At 26.7% G+C, this 20,564-nt stretch overlaps 3 protein-coding genes across 7 annotated transcripts in view; 2 read left to right on the top strand and 1 right to left on the bottom strand.

Annotated features, from left to right (window-relative positions):
* The window catches only part of LOC136092268 (nucleoprotein TPR-like), a 122,828-nt gene that overhangs the window by 77,719 nt on the left and 24,545 nt on the right, over nucleotides 1–20,564 (bottom strand). For all 5 annotated transcript variants that reach the window (XM_065820098.1, XM_065820101.1, XM_065820100.1 and 2 more), the window contains 4 exons: nucleotides 9,670–9,754; nucleotides 9,513–9,578; nucleotides 9,140–9,352; nucleotides 3,956–4,099 (listed from right to left, as the gene is read on the bottom strand). In XM_065820098.1, the coding sequence (XP_065676170.1) occupies nucleotides 3,956–4,099; nucleotides 9,140–9,352; nucleotides 9,513–9,578; nucleotides 9,670–9,754 (508 nt within the window). The remainder of the gene's footprint in view (nucleotides 1–3,955; nucleotides 4,100–9,139; nucleotides 9,353–9,512; nucleotides 9,579–9,669; nucleotides 9,755–20,564) is intronic.
* Nucleotides 16,639–18,385, top strand: LOC136092426 (uncharacterized). Its single transcript, XM_065820663.1, has 4 exons — nucleotides 16,639–16,714; nucleotides 16,877–17,123; nucleotides 17,414–17,575; nucleotides 17,766–18,385. Exons 1-4 carry the CDS (start codon nucleotides 16,639–16,641, stop codon nucleotides 17,827–17,829), a joined length of 549 nt encoding a protein of 182 aa, XP_065676735.1. The 3' UTR covers nucleotides 17,830–18,385.
* Nucleotides 18,662–20,413, top strand: LOC136092482 (uncharacterized). Its single transcript, XM_065820782.1, has 3 exons — nucleotides 18,662–18,923; nucleotides 19,193–19,273; nucleotides 20,072–20,413. The coding sequence occupies exons 1-3, from the start codon at nucleotides 18,713–18,715 to the stop codon at nucleotides 20,083–20,085; spliced, it is 306 nt and encodes a 101-aa protein (XP_065676854.1). The 5' UTR covers nucleotides 18,662–18,712; the 3' UTR covers nucleotides 20,086–20,413.

Below are 20,564 nucleotides of genomic sequence, written 5' to 3'. Positions count from 1 at the left end.
AAGAGGAATATTCATGGAAATAAGGCTTTGCTGTCTATTTGGTGGGATCAGATTGGTGTGGTATACTATGAGTTGCTAAAACCTAAAGAAACAATTGATGGGCCACTTTACAGACTCCAATTATTCCGTTTAAGAAAAGCATTAGAAGAAAAACGACCCGAATATGCTGAGAGACACGATAAAATAATTCTTCAACATGACAATGCTCGTCCTCATGTTTGTAAAGTTGTTCAAACAGCGTTGAAAACTATCGGATGGGAAGTCTTATGCCACCCGCCGTATTCACCAGACCTTGCTCCATCAGATTACTATTTATTCCGATCAATGTCACATGGCTTGGCAGATCAGCACTTCTCGAATTATGAAGAGGTCAAAAAATGGCTCGATGATTGGATAGCTTCTAAACCTGAGAAATTCTATTGGGATGGAATTCATAAGTTACCAAAAAATTGGCAAAAAGTAGTAGAAAATAATGGAAATTACATTCAAAGAAATATAAATAAAACATCTCCAAAACAAACGTTCTAATTCAAAGAAAAAACAGCGGTTTCATATGCATACACCTATTAATATTTTTAATTATTCTTATTATTCAAAAACTCTTTATTTACATTTTTACTGTTTATCTTAAGCTAGGGAAGTTAAAAAAATCTTTGCATATTAATAAATAATATACTTTAAAATAAGTTATTATTTTAAGGTATATTATTTATTTTCTTAGAGGAATTAAAAATACTTTTGGTAAACTAAATTTGCCCATAAAGTGCACTGAGAATAACGACAAGTATCATTTATGTTATATTTGCATAAAACATAAAAGAAGATAATTAAATATACATAAATTATTATAATATTCTTTAATTTTATTTATAAATAAAAAAGTTTAATTTACTAAAACAATATTTATAAATACATAATCAACTTTTGATTTACAAATACAAAATTTACGTAAACTTTGGATTTGTTAATTAAAAGAAAAAATGAATTTTTGTATTTAATACTTTTTTATATTTAATTACCTTGTATATCAGATAATTAAATGCCCTGATTAAATTTACTTGCTGCCCTTGTGCGGTAAACAAATCTCATTGCGCCCCTTAAATGTCTTTGTTGCTTATTAAATTAATTCTAAAATATTGCAATGAAAGTTTTTTAACTACAATTCTATTCTACCGATGGAGAAACAAACAATTTTCTCATCTATCGAGCTATTAAAAACAGCATTTAAAAAGTTTAAAAACATTTCAAACAATATAAATATTGTTCTTATTGACAGTCGCCAATTAAAAAGTTGTTTCAGCTATTTAAAAAGTTTTAAGAGGATCTTGGAAACCGTAAAAAAGTTTTATTAAAAATTTAATACTATAAATAATTTTTTTTTATTATTACATTTATAATTTAAAAAATGAAAATAAATATAACAGAAAACAATATATATAAATAATCGTTTAACTTTTTTTAAACATTTTTCAAAACCGTTTTTAAGCAATTAAAATATATAAAAGTATCAAATTCATTCATTCAAAATTCAATTTTCTTTTACTCTATTTTTTTCTCTCTGCTATACCTCACAAAGAAGAGAAGCAATTTAAATATGAAAAAAAGAAGATTGCTCAGAATGAAACAAGTTGAATAATTATAATTTAACATTTATCAAATATAATTATATTCCTGCTATGAATATAACCCGCCAAAAAAAAAATCGTTTCAAAGATATTTATGTATCTAAAAAACGTCAAATTTTTCTACTTATGTGAAACCTTAAATCGTATAAATTAAGTTAGGAAACCCTGGACACAAGCTAAAGGCATGGGCGTGAACGTAAGCCATAGGATTGAACACGGACGCAAGCCATAGGCATGGGCATTTGCATTTGTTGCCTTTTTTAAGTGTCAGAACGCAATAATACTTGAAAAAAATTTTTTGTTCACCACACCTAAATTTCCAACATCGCATAAAAATGCTTTTTAAAACTTTTTCTTAGCTGCATTCTGGACACCTACATGTTCATCATTTTGTATTATCACATATATATATATATATATATATATATATATATATATATATATATATATATATATATATATATATATATGTATATATATATATATATATATATATATCATATATATATATATATATATATATACTATATATATATACTATATTATATATTGTTATATTAATTCTTTTTTAATTTTAGAAGAATAAAAGACAAATATACACTTATATATAAGAAGCTTATTGCAACCTGTTTGAATATGTGGAAAAAAATTGTTTGTAAAATTAAATTAAGTTTTTTCAATTAAAACATTCGATCCTTAAAACTATTCTATTATTGCTTGGGTCACTGACCAATTTAATATTTAATTGTTAAATTTAAAACAACTCGAAAAGAAAATTTTAGAAGACATTCTCTTCACAAATTTTTAACAATTCGATACAATAATTACAACTAAATGGAAACTACAGTGACATCCAATAGAAATACAGTGACAAATAGTGACATCACTAAATTTAAATATACTAGAAATTGGAAAATAAAGAAACAGCAAAATAAAAGATTTAATATACAGCTTCCTGAAAATCAAACATAAATCTAGCAACAGTAATAATCAGATTTAGAAGATGGTGCAAGCAAGGAAGAAAATAAGTCATAAACATTTTTAATAGTCTAATATTATTTAAACTTTGAAAAGGTATATAATAAATAGCATAAAAAGTGGAAACATTGCAAACATTCTATTGTAAACATTCTATTGTAAACATTCTATTGTAAACATTCTATTGCAAACATTCTATTGTAAACATTCTATTGCAAACATTCTATTGTAAACATTCTATTGTAAACATTCTATTGTAAACATTCTATTGTAAACATTCTATTGCAAACATTCTATTGTAAACATTCTATTGTAAACATTCTATTGTAAACATTCTATTGTAAACATTCTATTGTAAACATTCTATTGTAAACATTCTATTGCAAACATTCCATTGTAAACATTAAACGAGTAAAATAAAAAGTAAATTATAAATAATTTAAATTAAAAAAAAATAATTATCATAATTCTGCAAAAAATAATTTTTTTTTCAAAAGAAAAAACTAAATTTAAGTATAAACTTTAACTTAATTTGACTTATTAAAACCAAATTTTATTTCTCTTGCTTAATTTAATTGCAAAATAATAGAACAAAAAATTGAATGAAAACATCAAATTAAAAAACCCAATGAATGAAAAAATTATCTATTCTTAAATTTTTAATAATATGGAAAAAAACAATTTTTTTGCGCTAATTTTCTTGTTTGCTCTGTTTTGATAGTTTATCAATTATCAGAACATAAAATCTAGGTAAGACAGTTTTACAGCTTCTACTATGTCTACATAGTAGTAATAGACTACATAAAATATATCTATATATAGTAACAGTGCAGACAAAATTATGTTAATAATATAGGCCAAAAAACATATACTTTTAATAAGCACTAAGTTTATATGTTTATATAAAATAAAAATAATTCTAAGCTTTTTTAATTGAAAAAAGTAATGCAGATTTTGAGGATAAGTATTTTTGAAAAAAAAAATTGGCGAAAATTTGACAATTTTAAAGCCTTTTAGAATGGTTCTAGCAAGCTTGCCTTCATCTCTAGTAAACAAACGGATACATTTTTGAGTAGAATAAAGCACCTACAATTCAATAATAAAATAAAAAAAAAAGTTTAGATTTGACTTTTTTAGGACTTTTGGCCACGGAAAAAAATTCTGGCCCATTGTGCAGTCGGACAAAATCATGTTTATAATATAGTAACAGTGCAGAAAAATACTTGTTTACAGAAAAAGTGCAGAAAAAATACTTGTCTGGCAGATTCAGTTTACAGCTACAACAATAAATTTTTAAATTTTCTTAATTTTCAAAATTTGGATTTAATTTAAAAAAAATAAAATAAAAATACTTGTTTGGCAGATTCAGCCTCTACTCTATACTTGTTAAGACTATTTGTAATACTTTGACATTTTTCCTCCAATGCTTTTATTTCCTTTTTGTAGCCTTCTGTAGTGGTCATCAGAATGGAGTATTTTTCATTTGAGAAATCCAACTAAAATATTTCTTAAAAATATAACAAACTAAAAATACCATTCATTACTTTTATATAATGTAATATTATGTATTATATAGCTCTAGAAATACTATTATCATATCTAAAAATTCAAAAAAAAGTAAAATAATCAATGTTATTTTTAAAAATATTGAAGTAGGAAATATTAAGCTCTTTTACGCTGCAATTTTTATCAAACTTTTATTTTTATCAAATTTTATCAAATTTTGGTTTTTAAATTAAGACACTGCAAAGGAAAACTTTTGATCTTTTTTGTTTTGTTTATTGTGAAAGTTTGCGTTATGTTATTTATGGACAACCCCTAATAGAAGAAAATAGTATTTATGTAATTAGTAAAAAAAATATTATATTTAGTATTAAATAGTTGTTTTTATATAAAAATATTTTTAAATTTTTGCTTCTTTCAAGATGAGCAGTAAGGAGGGAGGAGGGGGGATCCAAAATTTTTTTTTTGGATTTTGTGAAGTTTAACCACTTTTTCTTAATAAACTTTTTATGCTGATTTTGAATTACTTAACTCTTTTTTTTTTTTCATTATAAATATTTCTACTTCAATTTCAATAAAAGTGACTATTTTGACAAAACAATAAGTTGTTAAACTAAATGAAATCATTATTACACACCCTGAAAATCTGGGACCTAATGCTGAATAAATTTCCCATCAAAATCCTTTTAACCAATGATTGTCTATGTTACAAGGTTCTCATAACACCAAAAACTGTAATCATAGTTTAAAATCCAACAGAGATATTTTAATTTGGATATTTTGTTCAGAAAGTTAAATCTAATAAAATTCATTCTCGTGTTACTTGTCATTCAATTAAGTCTTAATCTTTTTTCTGTGACTGTTCCTAAGTGCTCCAAAAACTGTTATTTGTTTAGAATTTTTGCGTGAATATCAGTTCTTTGGAATTCACTTCCTTCATCTTGCTTTTTTGATTCATATAATTTTAATCTTTTAAGTCATCTGTCAATTGTTATCTTGCACTACAATCTTCATCTTTTCTCTTTCAGTAACTTCCAACTCTAATAGTGGTTGCTTGCAGCCTTGTTGGAAGCAAAGATGTTTAAAAAATGAAAATCTCATTATTGTGCGCCAAAAGTATGTTTTCCATCTTTTGCCAAAAACTCCAGAAATTCCATTTGCTTAATCTATATGAAAAAAGCATCCTGAAAATTTGAAACCCTAAATCTGATGAAAAATCCTATCAAAATCCTTTGAAGTGGTGATACTGTATACCATAAAGTATACATAATGAGATTTAAAAAACTTGTATTGAAATCCAACAGAGTTATTAACATTTTTCAACAACTGATATTTATCTCAATTTATAACTTTTGACTTCTCCCAAAAAAAGCTACTTCACTGAAAAAAGTCTTAATATTAAATAAAAATACACAGAATTGATTTCTGAATTATGTTATTACTATTTTTTCTTATTAACAAACATATTAGCAATAAAAACACTTCTCAATAAATAATTCTAGCAACACAACGTTTGTCAGATTCTTCTCATTTGAATTTTTTGTATCTTGGTTTAGTTTCGCCCAGTTGGTTCACACTTTTTTGCTGTTGTAATCAACAACACAGTTTAGGAGCTGATGAGAGTAGGCGGGATGAGAAGCATCTCTTTTGTATCTTTCCCAATGACTTTTGAAACAAGAATGTAAAGTTTTAATGGCTTGCTTACTATACAGTCCCAGGTTAATTTTTTTCACCTTGATAAATTGTTAAACATGATGAAAAACAGCATGAACCTTTGGAGTGATAGAAATCTGGAGCTTTAGAAAACTGGATTTGAAATCTTCGATTTTCTGAACATAATCAGGTGAAACGGATCAGCCAAAACAAGCTGAAAAAACTCTCTTGAATAAATTTAAAGCAAGGCTTGAATGAATTTAAAGCAGAAATCAAGAGCTTCTGAATGGTTTTCAGTTTTAGCAAACATATTCAGCTCATTTACCTTTTTGAGCAACTTCATGCAATCATTGCAATTGTAGAGGCAACCATGGTAAGGTTGAAGAGGGATGTGAATGGCTTAAAGCCAGTTCATGGCCTTTAGCCATTTTTGTACCAAGCTTTTCACAATGTTATTGACCACACAAATAAGTTAATGTAGTTCCATAGGAGGAAGTACTTCCAAAACAACTGTTTGGTTAAGAAAAGGAATCAAAGAAGGATGAACAGCATTAAAGAAAGCTTTGGCATTTTTTAAAGCTTTTTCCACATCAATGAGTTGAAAAATTGCTATGTCATATTTTTAAAGTTTTCTGGTTTATTTTCTGCAATTACCACTATCAGTTGCTTCTTAACCCCTGTGCTTTTGTCGCCCTCTTGTGACCAAAGCTTCACTAACTTTTGAAGAGGACTATGTGGCTCAGACTCATCTAGCTTTGATTCAATTAAGCTTAAACTCACTTTCAAGAAAGAGTCAACACCATCTATTCCAAGCTTAAGAATAGCCTTGCTTTCAAGTTCTCTTGATGATACGATTTTTTCTTTAAGCTAATGCAGATCCTGGCAATGAACTACTTGGCGATCTTCTGAGCTGGTACCAAGTTTTAGCAAGATCTTCTGCCTTGCCACTGCCAGCAAGTTTTTGCTGAAAGTTGATTTCAACTAGCCTTACCAGGCTTATCTGGTTGAGAGCAGATCCAAGTTTCCTCATTTCAGTATTTGAAAGCCCCATATTTGTCTTGGATTGAAACCATATTTTGAACACTTAAAGGACCAGGAAAGAGTTGCTGTGCAGCTGATGAGCCTAAAAATTACATTATAAATTAAAATTATATTATTTACATTTTGTAATGCCAATCAGATTAAAATAGTAATTGGAATAAAATATAATTGTACATTTACCTTTTCTTAAAGCCAATGGCATTCCTTGTGGTTGGCTGATCTGAACTGTTCCTCTTGCTGACGCATTTTTACCTAAAATCACAGTGGATGCACCTATTGGTGCATCCACTGTGATTTTACCTGCTCTGCACCTATTAGGTATGCCAATGCAAGTTCTCTGAGGTTTACATGACGTTTTCCTTGTGTACAATGATGAGGATGTCCACGAGCAAGCACAGAAGTCAAGAACATCGATTGCATTGTGGAGGGTGTTTCTCTTTTCTATAGGTTTTGGCAATTTTGCAAATCAAATAGTCACACTATGCTGTTTGCCTTGTAATGACTTTTTGTGAACAACGGAGTCAAAATTGAAGCCGAAAAAAATTTTATTACTTGGCTGATTGATCTTGAATTGATAAGTCATGCAAATTCCAGAAGGCACATGATCATCACTGAAGCTCAAAGTACTTGAGATAATCTCATAAATTTTCTTCTGGTAAGATTCTGTCTGCTTTTTTCATTTTTTCAGATTAAGCAAACAGATTTTCTGTAATTGGAGTTCTTTTTCAGAATCAAGAGTTTTGAGGTTTGATGTTGGCTCTGACCAGATAAGCGACATAGCTAAGGAAGGAGGTGTAACTTTCTAGTTAAATTGCTGTTCCAAGTTGCTTTATGATAAGACAAGTTCTTCTTGGAGCACCTTAACAACTAAAAAATAAGTCATCGTAGGTGATTGTGGTTTGATGTGAAGACTTTCCAAATCAGGTAGAAACTTTAAATTATTAGCTTATTCTTCTGTAGAAGTAAGACATCTTTTTTTAATGTATTTTTATCATTAACTATGATTTCAAATATAGTGGATCTTCACTGCAATGATCTACTATTTTTGAATATTTCTAAAATAAACATCCCATTCATCAATTGTTTTTAACATATAACGGATCTTTCTTTTTCAATATATTTATTGACATCTGATTCACAAGTAAATGGGCTGCCTTGTAATTTTAAACAAGGTAAAATATAATATCTCTTGGATGCCTAATGTAAAGCTTCTTTTTTGGCTAACCACCTCTGTTTCAATTCTTTCTGTCACTGGTTTTGACTTTATTTTATATTATTAAATTTTAAATGAGACACATTTCCCAAAATATTTCTGAATTACCTGAATCTTGATTTCACAATGGTTTGGATATTTTAATATGTTACCACGAGGAACTTTTTGCAACAAAAGGTATTTCCGAAGCTGATTGCAATGAGTTCCATGTTGACACTTAAGTTTAATGCTATTTGTAATTGTTTTACAAATTGCAAGATAAAAAACGTAATACATTTTTCCATTATTGTATCGTTTTTCGAACCCATAATACTTCCTTATTTTCTGTTAAAGAAATATAGCTAAATTTTGCTAAACTATTTGCAAGAATGATACAACCATCCAAGCTTTTTGATGCGAATATACAAACTGCTTTTATGACTACTAAGCAGTCGATCTTATTTAATGAAAACTTCAAAAAGATAATTTATTGTTAAACTAAAATTATTGATTAAAGACTTGTATAAAAATAGTTCTGAGTAAAGGCAACTTTGTATGATAAAATTCATTAATTACAAGATTTCTAAATAAGATTTCTAAATAAATTTTGATATGTTTCCTAGTTTATGATTTATTTATTTATTAGTTTGTTACTTCTTGTTGCAATATTTTTCATTTTAATTTGTATCTAAATTCAGTTTACAAACTTAATAGCAAAGTACTTTCTAGCGAAATAAATCGAAGCAAATTTTTACACTAAACAAGACTTATTATTGTCTTAACCCAACTTTCATTTTAATTCAAAGTTATCTAATCAAAATTTAAATTGCATAAATTTTAACATAAAGTTGCCACATAACTCAAAGTTTTACACGTTGCAAAGATTTCTAGTTTTTTAAGTTTTGAAATATTTTTAAAATGTTAAAAAATGAAGTAGAAGGTCAACCACAAAAAAATAGCAAAAACTGAACTGTTTATTGAACTTTTCTTGAAAAAAATTAAGAATAATTGGTTAAACAAAAAATATATAGAATTTTAGAAACCCTCCTCCCCAATGATTAGTGCCTAATCAGTGCAACTTAAACATCCTTAATTTTCATAAAATAAATAATACAATATATGCAACAAATAAAAACCCTTAATTTACCTGCGCTTTAACCTGATTGTTTTCTGTACGCAATAATGACAGTTCTTCTAATTTTTTTTCTATTATTGACTTAATAGATAACTCCTTGTAAGATGCTTCCTCTTTATACTTACGATATTCATTTATGTTTTCTTCTAAGTCAGCCTTAAGTTTATTTAGTTCAGCCTCTAAGTCAACAGCAGCAAGTGAAGTTGATGTCGACGAAACCTCACCCTAAGTATAATTTCACTTAAATATATGCTAAATCAGTTGTAATATATAATTTATAACAAATAAAATGAATTCAAAAACTCTTTTTGAATTCATGGATTATGAAACTATCAAAATTGATTTAGATAAAAAAAACGTAGCAAACAAATAAAATTCTTCACACCACCATAGTATTTCCAGCTTTGCAAAGAAGTTTATACATATCTCTTTGACGTATAATTTGTTGCATCTGAAAAAATTGCAAAAAATGATTTGATAAACTAAGAACTTCAGAGTGAAGTTGTTATTATATAAATAATGAAGAAAACTTTTTAAGCTACCATTTCTTGTTGAGTTTTTTCATTTTCTTTCAGAGTATTAAGATCATCTCTTGCATTAGCAAATTTTCTTTTTAATTCTTGAATGCTAAAAACAATAAAGTTTAACTATTTGAAAATAAAATTTATTTTTTAAAATGACACTTAATGACACTTTAAAATGACACTTAATTCACTGTATAAATTAAAATAAAAACATATTTATTCAAAATAAAACTTTATTAAATAATTGCTTTATGTTTTATTTTTACATTCTGTAATGACATTTGCAGTGGTTAAATGACAATTTTCAGAAGATTATGGAAATATTTGACTTGATTTGAATTTTCTTTCTTTATTTAATTAGTTAGGTATTTTTTTATTTTAATTACATAATAATTTTAATTACATGATTCTCTATATTTTTAACTATATATTTATAAATTTTATTAACTATGTTAATATATTTTATATGTACGAAAAACCAACTAAAAGTCATGATTTATTACAAGAATATTTAATAATAGAATATTTGATTGAAAAAGTGAAACGTAAACAACTGTTATAATCAATGTCAAAATTAAATATTTAAAAGTGGATTGTAAATTACACAACATAATACTGACATTAAAAGATAAAAATCAAAAAATACATAGAACATGTAATTCTTTGGTATAGAACATGTAGTTCAAACTACAGAGTACATTATAATACAAATGTTTTGCTTGTGTGTGTGTTTGAATTATAATTGGCTTTTATCTTTATTTTATTTTTTTTATGTTTTTCTCTTTGCAAGGTCAAAGCAGATAATGGTCATGTTTTTTTAACCATTGAAAAAAAAAAGAAAAACTGATTTAATTATTAATTGTTTCAAATGAAGAATTCAAAAATATCAAAAGAAAAGAAGATTAAAAAATTAAAAACATAATATAAAAAAAGAAACTTTTAACAAAAAACACTCAAAATTAACATTTAAAAAACAAATCAAAGAAAATTCAAACATCGATTTTAACTTAACAAGAAAAAAAAAAAAAGAAAAAAAAAAAAGAAAAAATAGATAATAAAAAAAAGATAAGTTGATAAATTAATAAGAAGATAAGAGAAGACCAGTTTATTAAAAGAGAAGATAATTTTTATAGTTTTTATTTTTGTTATTGTTGTATTCATTATTTTTTATCATATTTTAAATATTACACTATTATTTTTTTTTTATATTACTACAATTTATTAATTGGATTACTTATTTTAATATATAATATCAAATTTTTTTTTTTTTATTGTTATTATATTTTTAATTTACATTTCTCTTGACTTTGATTAGTTTTTTTAACTTATTTTTTGATTTTATAACTTTCTTCAATACTACTGTTTTTGTTATAGTTTACTGTTTGTTTAGCTATTGCATTATTGTTAAAATACCATTATCATTATTATTTATTACAATTGTTAGTTTTTTCGATGTTGTAATCAGTTGTTCCTAATAATCTATTCATATGCATTACTTTATTTCAATAATTTTTAATAATATAGCTATTTACTTCCAACTTGATGTTTCTTACATTCTCTCTAATATTGCGGCTCCACTATGGCTTTAAACTGTCATTTGTGTAAAAAATTAATTAGCTAAAATTGCCGCTCATCTCAATGTAATTTTTGTTTATTTTGGACTCATACAAAATGTAACAGGCTTAATGATAATAAGTACAGTTTACTACAATTAAGTCGCTCATTGCAGAACTGTGTAAACTGTATTAAGTGTCTTTCCATTCACAGATGTACAAGCTAATGAATTTAAATTGCTATTTTCTTCTGATAAAATTCTCAAAACTTTTGATTTACCTCTGTCTACAAACCTTTTCCCATCTTTTCACTAAAATAAAGTCTCTAACCAAATTAATAATTTTGTTTCATCTTGTATTTTAGATTCTGAGGAAGAAATTTCTACTTCATTAGACATAATATTTACAAGCACTTAATAAAATAAGCGCTCTCTCTTTTTTTCATCTAAACATATCATCGTTACAAAAACATTTTGAGGATTTAAACATATACTATCATTAATTAATTTTGATCTTTCCATTATTGGTATAATTGAAACGAGGTTAAAAAAAGAAACATCCTCAATTCATCCAATTCTCTTTGGTAGTTACAACATTAGGCACACACCAACGAAATCCTCTTGTGACATTATTATATATATCAAAAAAACTAATTTACACACGAAGAGATGATCTAATGATTTACTTACCTAATTGTTTAGAATCCACATTTGTTGCAGTTATTTTTTCTAAAAAGTCTAATATTATTGTTGGTTACATTTATAGGCACCCTTGCATGGATATTAATATTTTAAATAATATCATGTCTGTCTTACTTCAAAAAATATGTGCTGAAAATAAACTTATTTTCTTACTTGGCGTTTATAATATTGATCTGATGCAATCAAATAATGAGATTTCAACGTCTAATTTTTTAAACTTATTTTCTTTTTATAATATTCGCCTTTTTATTACTTTGCTGATTAGAATTACTGATCACTCTGCTACAATTATTGATAATATTTTCTCTAGTTTAATAGCTAATGAAACTGTTTCAGAAAATTTGACAACTCCTTTTTCTGATCACTTACCTCAATTTTGTATTTGTCCTAATTTCAATAAATTATTTATACCATGCAGACAATTTATATAGCAGGAGTTTTAAAAACTTTAATAAAGAAAATATTAAATCTAATTTATCAAAACTTGACTGGGACAATGTTATAAAGTCCAATGATACTAACACGTTTCCAAACGTTTATTAGTGAAAGAACCTTGATTTTAGATCGCTACACCCCTCTTAAAAAAACAATTATCAAAAACTTCTAACATGGATTCAAACCATGGATTACAAAAGAAATTATAAAATCTATTCAAGTACACAATTTTTTCCAATAAAAAATGATAAGATCTTATTATTTAAAAAAAGTTTGAAAGTATTATTAAAAGATATAAATGTATAATAATTACATTAATTAAACTTAGTAAAAAACCCATTTAAAAATTTTTTTCTCAGAAAATGTAAATAATCTTCTCAAACTTTGGAAAGGCACTTACATTCTAATTAATGTAAAAAATTTTAACAAAATCATCTCCCAAATGTTTGCAAGAAAATGAAATATATTTAACTGATCCAACTCTAATCTCTGAATCGTTTAACACTTTTTTACAAATGTTGCTCATAAACTCAAATCCAATATTCATTCGTCTTACATTAACTATCAAAAGTATCTTAAACATCCAAATTTACATAGTTTATTATTATCTCCAAAAAATATTTCTGAAATTTCATCTCTTATATCTAAATTGAATCCAAATATTCTTTTTATTTTAACTGTGAATTTTCAAATATTCTTTCTAAACTATTTAATACCTCATTTATAAATGGAGCATTTCCTGATATTTTGAAATTATTTCGTGTTATTCCAATATTTTATGCACTAACTACAGACCTATGTCTCTTTTATCTAACATTAGTAAGCTTCTTGAGAAACTTTTGTATTCTAGAGTGTACTCTTTTCTAAACTCATTTAATTGTTTAAATGATTTTCAATTTGGTTTTTAATCAAAACATTCTACTTAGCATGCATTAATAAGTATAGTGGAAAAAATTAGGAAAGCTCTTGATACTGGTCATTTCGTTTGTGGTGTTTTTATCGATTTACAAAAAGCTTTTCATACCGTTGACCATAGTATTTTGATTTCTAAATTAAATCATTATGGAATTCAAAAAAAATTAAATCATTATAGAATTCATAGAAATTATATTGTTTATCAGTGCATCTGTGAATGGAAAAAGTTATAATTTTTTTTTTTTTTAATTGTAATTATTGTAAACATACTTATTGTTACCATTACTATAAGTTGTATTAATTTTGTTATTTTATATTATTATTATTATTATTATTATTAGTAATATTATCATTATTACTATCATTTTTGTTATTATTATTATTATCAAAACTATTGTAAAAATGATTTATGGAAAATAATAGCTTGTTGTTGTTGTTGCTTTTTCTAGGGGCCAAATATGTGTCTTCTTGTAGCTAATCTTTTCATACACTGTAAAAAAAAAAAAGGTTTCGCAAAAGGTTTTTTACACTCCCATAAGGTTTTCTACCACTAGAAAACCTTTTGGTGTGTAAAAAAAGGTTTTTGAAAGGGTTCTATTAGAAAACCCAAAAAAGCAAAGGGTTTTTTCGTGGTGAAATATATAAGAAACCAATAAAGTGCCGAGTGCCGTTTATTGACATCGAGGCGCATAATTAAAAATAGAAAGGATTTAAAATAGGATCACAACTGCTTAGCAATAATGATATCTTAAATAAAATAAATAGTATATATTTTTATTATATTTAAATTATATTTTGTTAAAATTTTTAAAGTAGAATACGCAAAAGCGTATACTTTTTAAATTAACCGATTTATCTATGAGATTCATTTAGGTCAATGTAATTCTTTTTAAAATTTTAAAGTAAAGCTAATAATTAACATTTAAAGCAGAAATAATAATAAAGTTAAAGAATTATGTCTGCAAATATTGAAAACTGGTCACCTACATAATGATATAGATAATGGGTTTAATGAACAAACTGCAGCCGAATTTGAAAGTAATTTTTTTATTATTATGCATTTTATAGTAACATTTTAATTGTACTGTTTACATTGCAGATTCCTTATAATATACAATAGCTAAACATGCCCCAATTTCTTTGTGAATGTGGCAAAAATTATTTTTCATTTGGAAAGTATTTGCGACATCTTATCTTGTTTCATGAAAATCAACCTCTTTTTTATGTTAGATGTGTTTCAAGTGCGGCAAGCAAACTTTCAAAAGTGCTGATAGTCTAAAAAAACATGTTCAACGAAAGCACAGTTATTTATTAAGAAGCTGGTCTAATGATAATGAAAGTGATCAGAGGAGTAGAAATTGTAAAAATGATAACATCATAGATTCATCTGAAACAACCGAAGAATCAAATGATCAAAATAATGAAAAATTAGACCAAGACTTTAAATGTAAAAATGTTACTGATATGCTTAATACTTTGGAAAAACATTTTGCATTTCTTCTTTTGCGACTCAGAGAAGAACACATACTTCCAGCCTCCGTTCATGCAGAAATTGCAAAAGATATACAAAACCTACTTTTGATTACACTAAGTAGTTTTAAGGATGTCTATATTTATTCAAAAATAATATTTTACCACTGGACAATGATTGGGCACATATAACAGACACAGAAAGATTGCTGCAATTCATGGGCGAGATGTCTTCAAATGAAAATAGACTAATTGGATTATTGAAAAGCAAAAATATGATTGCAATGCCTAGACAAATAGATTTTAGAATAAATAATACAATTGGTGTTTTTCAATACATTCCAATTCTGGAAGTTTTATCAAAATTAGTTTCCCATGAAGATGTTTACAACTGTTTGGGTGACAGTTACAATCAGTCTCTTTCTAATAATGATTTTATGATATCCTTTTGTGACAGTGAACTTTTTCATAGTGACAATTTTTTATCTGAAAATCCAAGTGCATTGCAGATTCAGTTATATGTAGATGAAGTTGAGCTTTGCAATCCAGTAGGAGCTAAGCGAGGGAAGCATAAAGTGACTGCATTTTATTTTATGTTAGGCAATATTCCATCTGAGTTTTGTTCAAAGCAAAAATTTATTCATTTGGCTTTATTGATTGAACATAAATTTATAAAAATGGCCAAATATGACTACACTGAAGTTCTTCGTCCATTAATTCATGATTTAAGGTATATCGGCTGATATGCTTTCAGCTCATGCTATAGGAGGATTTCAGCAGTATTTCCATACTGGAAGAATTTGTCGTTTCTGTATGGTGGACAAGTCAGAAATTGGAAATAACTTTAGTGAAAGCACTCTTCGTCTCAGAACTCCGGAAATTCATGAATATCACTTAACTGCTATAACTGATAATGCAGCAAACAAGAATGTGTATGGTGTTAACAAAAAGTGTGACTTTTTAGAGTTGGATAACTTTGATATACTTACAGCTTTCCCTCCAGATATAATGCATGACTTATTTGAAGGCATTATGCCAGTAACTTTAAAATGTGTTATCAAACATTTGTTACGCTCTTGTAATACATTATCAATAAATAATATAAATGATTCTATAAACAAAATTCATTTAATTAATTCGTCTAATCGCCCTTGCCAATTACCTAAAAACATAGCATCAGATAAAGCGCACATAAATGGAACAGCTGTACAGAAGCTAGAACTTTTCCTATTGTTTTCGGAGTTAGTCGGTAATGATGTACCACAGGGAAATATTAGCTGGGAGGTTTATCTTATACTTTGCGAAATATGTGACATTGTTATTGCCCCAATTGCAGACAGTGACAATATATACATGTTAGAAGAATTAGTTGCTATGTTTTTGAAAACATTTTCTGAAGTATTTGGTTCTGAATATATTATTCCAAAAATGCACATGTTTGTTCATTACCCTCGTCTGATACGTCTTTTTGGGCCTTTACGAAATTTCTGGTGTTTACGTTTTGAATCTAAACATCAGTATTTTAAAAAAGCTGCCTCAAATGGACGATGTTTCAAGAATATTACCAAAACATTATCAAAGCGTCATCAAATGTTGCAGTGCTGGGAAATGCTGACAGATGATATGCTTTTATCTAATTATACTGTGTCTGGAAATGCACCAAGATTTTTTCATAACTTAGATGTTAAAGTACAAGAAGCTATAAGATTGTTACTTGATTTAGATATAGAAGGGAATGAACCCATTGTTATAGCAAAATCAATATCAATTGATAGTATTTGCTATTCTATTAAAGCAGTGTATGTGTTGCATACTGTTACAGAAGAAATTGTCCCAATTTTTTTTAAATCATATACATTGTCTGTTTACGTGACTGTTGGTTGTTATGTGGACACCTGTTGACACCATTGAAAATGAGTGGACAGTTTGCAGAACAGGATGTTTTATTGATTTTAATCGACATGACTATTTTAAATTCAACAACTGTCAGTATGTGAGCATGAGATATAGCGTTGTGCATCCGTCTTGCTCTTCAATTTAAGGACATGATTATTTGAATACTTATTTAGTTTGTTTAGTTTATGTAGTTTGTTTATTTGAAAATTATGTATGTTTCGTAAAACTATGGTTCTTATTGTTTATTTGCAATAGGGCATGAACTAACCGGTGACTATTTATGTGACTTCACAGAGCAGATGCTAACAGAGCTTTTACCTTTGATAAAAGATAAGATAAGATTTATTCGTCTTTTGAAAACAACAAAACAATCTGTTTCAGCAGCATTAGATAATTCTGAATCTACCTATACTGTTACAGTTGTCAGTGTAAATAATGAAAAGGGCGAAACAACAAACAGTGGCAGTTTTTCAAAAATTGAAGAAGCAGAATGTGTACATAGGTTTGTTATAGTATTTTTACTTTATATACATTTTTTTTAATAATAAAACTCTATTATTGATTTTAGTTTATGAGAGTATTTGCATACTTTTATTTAATTTTAATACTTTAATGTTTGTATAATACTTGTGTTTAAGAACTATTATGCATTTAATGATAAATATCATTGTTATAAATTATATTTTTACCCATATTAAATTACAGTTGAATGAGATACTTTAAATCAGAGTAATTTAAAGAAATTACTCTGGTTTGCTTGAATTACTGTAATAGTTTATTTTATTTATTTAGCCAGATGCAAGAATTTCCTTTTGTATATCAGTTGCCACTTTTTCTGGGTAATATTATAGCTAAGCTACAATGTCAAGACAAGGCTAGTTTTGGTTTAGGCTCAAAAAGCAAAGCCCTCTTAATTGATTCACTATTTGATGACTTAAAAAGGCGTGACATTTTGTAAGTTGAAAATTGTTCTTGTTTTATACTTTGCCGACTCTGAGATTTCTCAATTTCCATTTCATCAATTTTTCATGATTAATTATTTTTCATATTTAAAAAAATAATTTGTTCTTTAGTTTGCTACATTTATATTATAATATTAATATTAATATATTCTGTAATGTTTTATCAAAAACTGTTTATACAGGTATCCAACCAGAAGAATATATTCTGCTGTTAGCTCAGCAGTTATATTAAAATTTTTTGGCTGATTACGATGGAAGTAGTGTAATGCATTCCATACTTTTTTACATACTTTTATTTGTCATCATTTATTTAATATGAAAATTATATTTTAAAATTTAATTTATGTCTATTTCACATTTTAAATGGGTATTTTGAGTTTAGAATACTATTAGAGTAGCTCTTCGAAGGAAATTTAACAAATACAGACAGCCCCTTTGTAGCGAAAATTCAATTGCTGTAATAAGAGAAAAGTTTGGAAGGCCTGGCGTTTCAGGAAGAAAACGAAAAGTAGATCAAGTTGAAATTGATCAACCTGACAACAGCACCCTCTCAAAAACAGCTTGAGTTAAAGTATGTAATAATGTATATAGATATTACTTGCTATAACTTTGTAAAATTGTTGTAATGTTATGTTGTTTAAATGTCAAAAATGTATATTTTCGTTACTGTTCACAAGTTCCAGCTGATTGGTGTAAGGTAATATCCTTCTATATGTACAGTTGTAACTATAACTTCTTTTTATTAGTTGGCTAATGTGATACAAGGTGAGGATCACATAAGCATAAAAAAACATCAAGATGCTTTAAAAAAAGAAATAAAAAAACAGACACCAAACTTTGATTTGATCAAAGATAAAATGAAAAGAACTTGCGGGTACAGACAACTTTTCTGCCATGCTCACACAACTGCAGAAGTTCTGGAAGAATTTCCATGTTTACGACTAAATGTTTTTGTAAGATTTTATAAATTATATAAAGAATTATTGTTCTTTTATGAAATGTACTTTTTTTTTTACAATATTTCCATTGATTTTCTTTTGACAGTTTTAGTATAAAACTATATAAAAGTTATTACCTTATGAACATTTAAATTTTTAAGTATAGGCTTATTTCTGTAATCATAATGTAGATGAATTTTACAAATGATTTTCATAAATTAAAGTTTACACCAGATGTGATTTTGCTATATAGTGTAGATGTAATCAAATTAAAAATGAAACTTCTATCCCTTTATAATGCGGTGATCAAAGAAGCAGCCAAAAGATGCAAAAAATATTGTGAATATTCAACAATGATAAACAAACATTTAGAAGAAACTTTGGACAATGGTAAACAACAGGGTAATTTTTATTTATTTTAATTTTTCTTTCTTACAATTCTCTTTTTATCGTAAAATGAAAAATTTTAATATTCCAATAACAATTAAAACTAGTCATAGTAGGCAATAAGTTACACAAGTTTAGTAACTCTAGCAAATATTGATTAACTTAAAAGCATTTGATCATTTATTAATACATACATGTATCTAATACTGCTATTTTATATATACTAGTTTTAACAAATGTATTATTTTGTATGTATTTATAATTAAAGATATAAATACTTTTAGATTGGAAGGTGATGTTAGTTACATTATATATATTGTTGCCCTCATTATTAGGAAGAATTGTTTTTTCCCTTACCAAAACAGGTAGGATGTTTATTGTACATTGTACATTATTTAGGAAATTGCACTTGATTATATTTTTCTATAGTCCATTGTTTATAGTCCATTCCAAATTAATATGTATTTATCATATATTAAACTATAAAAACTAATTTATTTATTATATATTTAACTATATAAACTAATATATATTTAATAACAAGAAGATCTGAGAAATAATAAGAAATATTAAGAAGGAGATCTAAGGAAATGCAAAAATTTACTGGTTTGAGGAAATACGTTATTAAATATTTTAGGTCCTTGTAAATATTCTCATACTAATGACACAATTTAAAAAGTGATGTTGTCCTTTAGGTGAGGAGTCTTCAATAATTTGTATTATATAGAAATGTTATCAATTAAGAAATTTTAAAATTGAATGGTTTTAAGAGCTTTGTATCAGAGGGATTTTAAGTTGTTTTAGGTTTGTTTTTTGATTAAATGAATCCACTTAGTCCAGTCATATTGCCACAAGACGACAAGTGGAATATATCAGTCGACAAGGAAGTTTTGTTTCCTAAAACTATTTGCACTTTTTCGGAGGCTTGGTTTGCAGCATTTTGGATATTCAGCATTGAATTCCCAAAAGGATTGATCAATACATGTCAATTTTTAGAAAAAGTGCTTCTTGGTGGTAAAGGAAAAGTGCCAAATGTTGTCAGCAAATGGGGCAACCGCTTTTTGCACTTGAATGGTTTTAAGAGCTTTGTATTAGAGGGATTTTAAGGTGTTTCAGGTTTGTTTTTTGATTAAATGAATTATTTTATTTATTTATTTATATAGGAAATACCAATTAGTTCAGTCATATTGCCACAAGACGACGAGTGGAATGTATCAGTCGACAAGGAAGTTTTGTTTTCTAAAACTATTTGTACTTTTTCTGAGGCTTTTCAAGCATGGTTTGCTGCATTTTGGATATTCAGCATTGAATTCCCAAAAGGATTGATCAATACATGTCAATTTTTAGAAAAAGTGCTTCTAGGTGGTAAAGGAAAAGTGCTAAATGTTGTCAGCAAATGGGACAACCGCCTTTTGCACTAATATTTATGGCTTTTGTTTTTTGTATGTTTTTGTTGTTAATCTTTATAATTTATTTATGTTTTTTTGTCACTAAATTCGAATAAACTCATATTTCTAAATTTTATTATTTTTTGTGCTACTAGGCGATTTCTTGATTTAATTTTTTTAAATAAGTCTTAACGGTAAATAAACTTCATGTAATACTTTTAACGTTGGAATATAATAGTGGTAATAGTTAAATTTGAAGCAGAAAATT

The sequence above is a fragment of the Hydra vulgaris genome, chromosome 15 (genome assembly GCF_038396675.1).
Source record: "Hydra vulgaris chromosome 15, alternate assembly HydraT2T_AEP".
Classification (NCBI taxonomy): domain Eukaryota; kingdom Metazoa; phylum Cnidaria; class Hydrozoa; order Anthoathecata; family Hydridae; genus Hydra; species Hydra vulgaris.
This window is presented reverse-complemented; position numbering and strand designations above follow the sequence as displayed.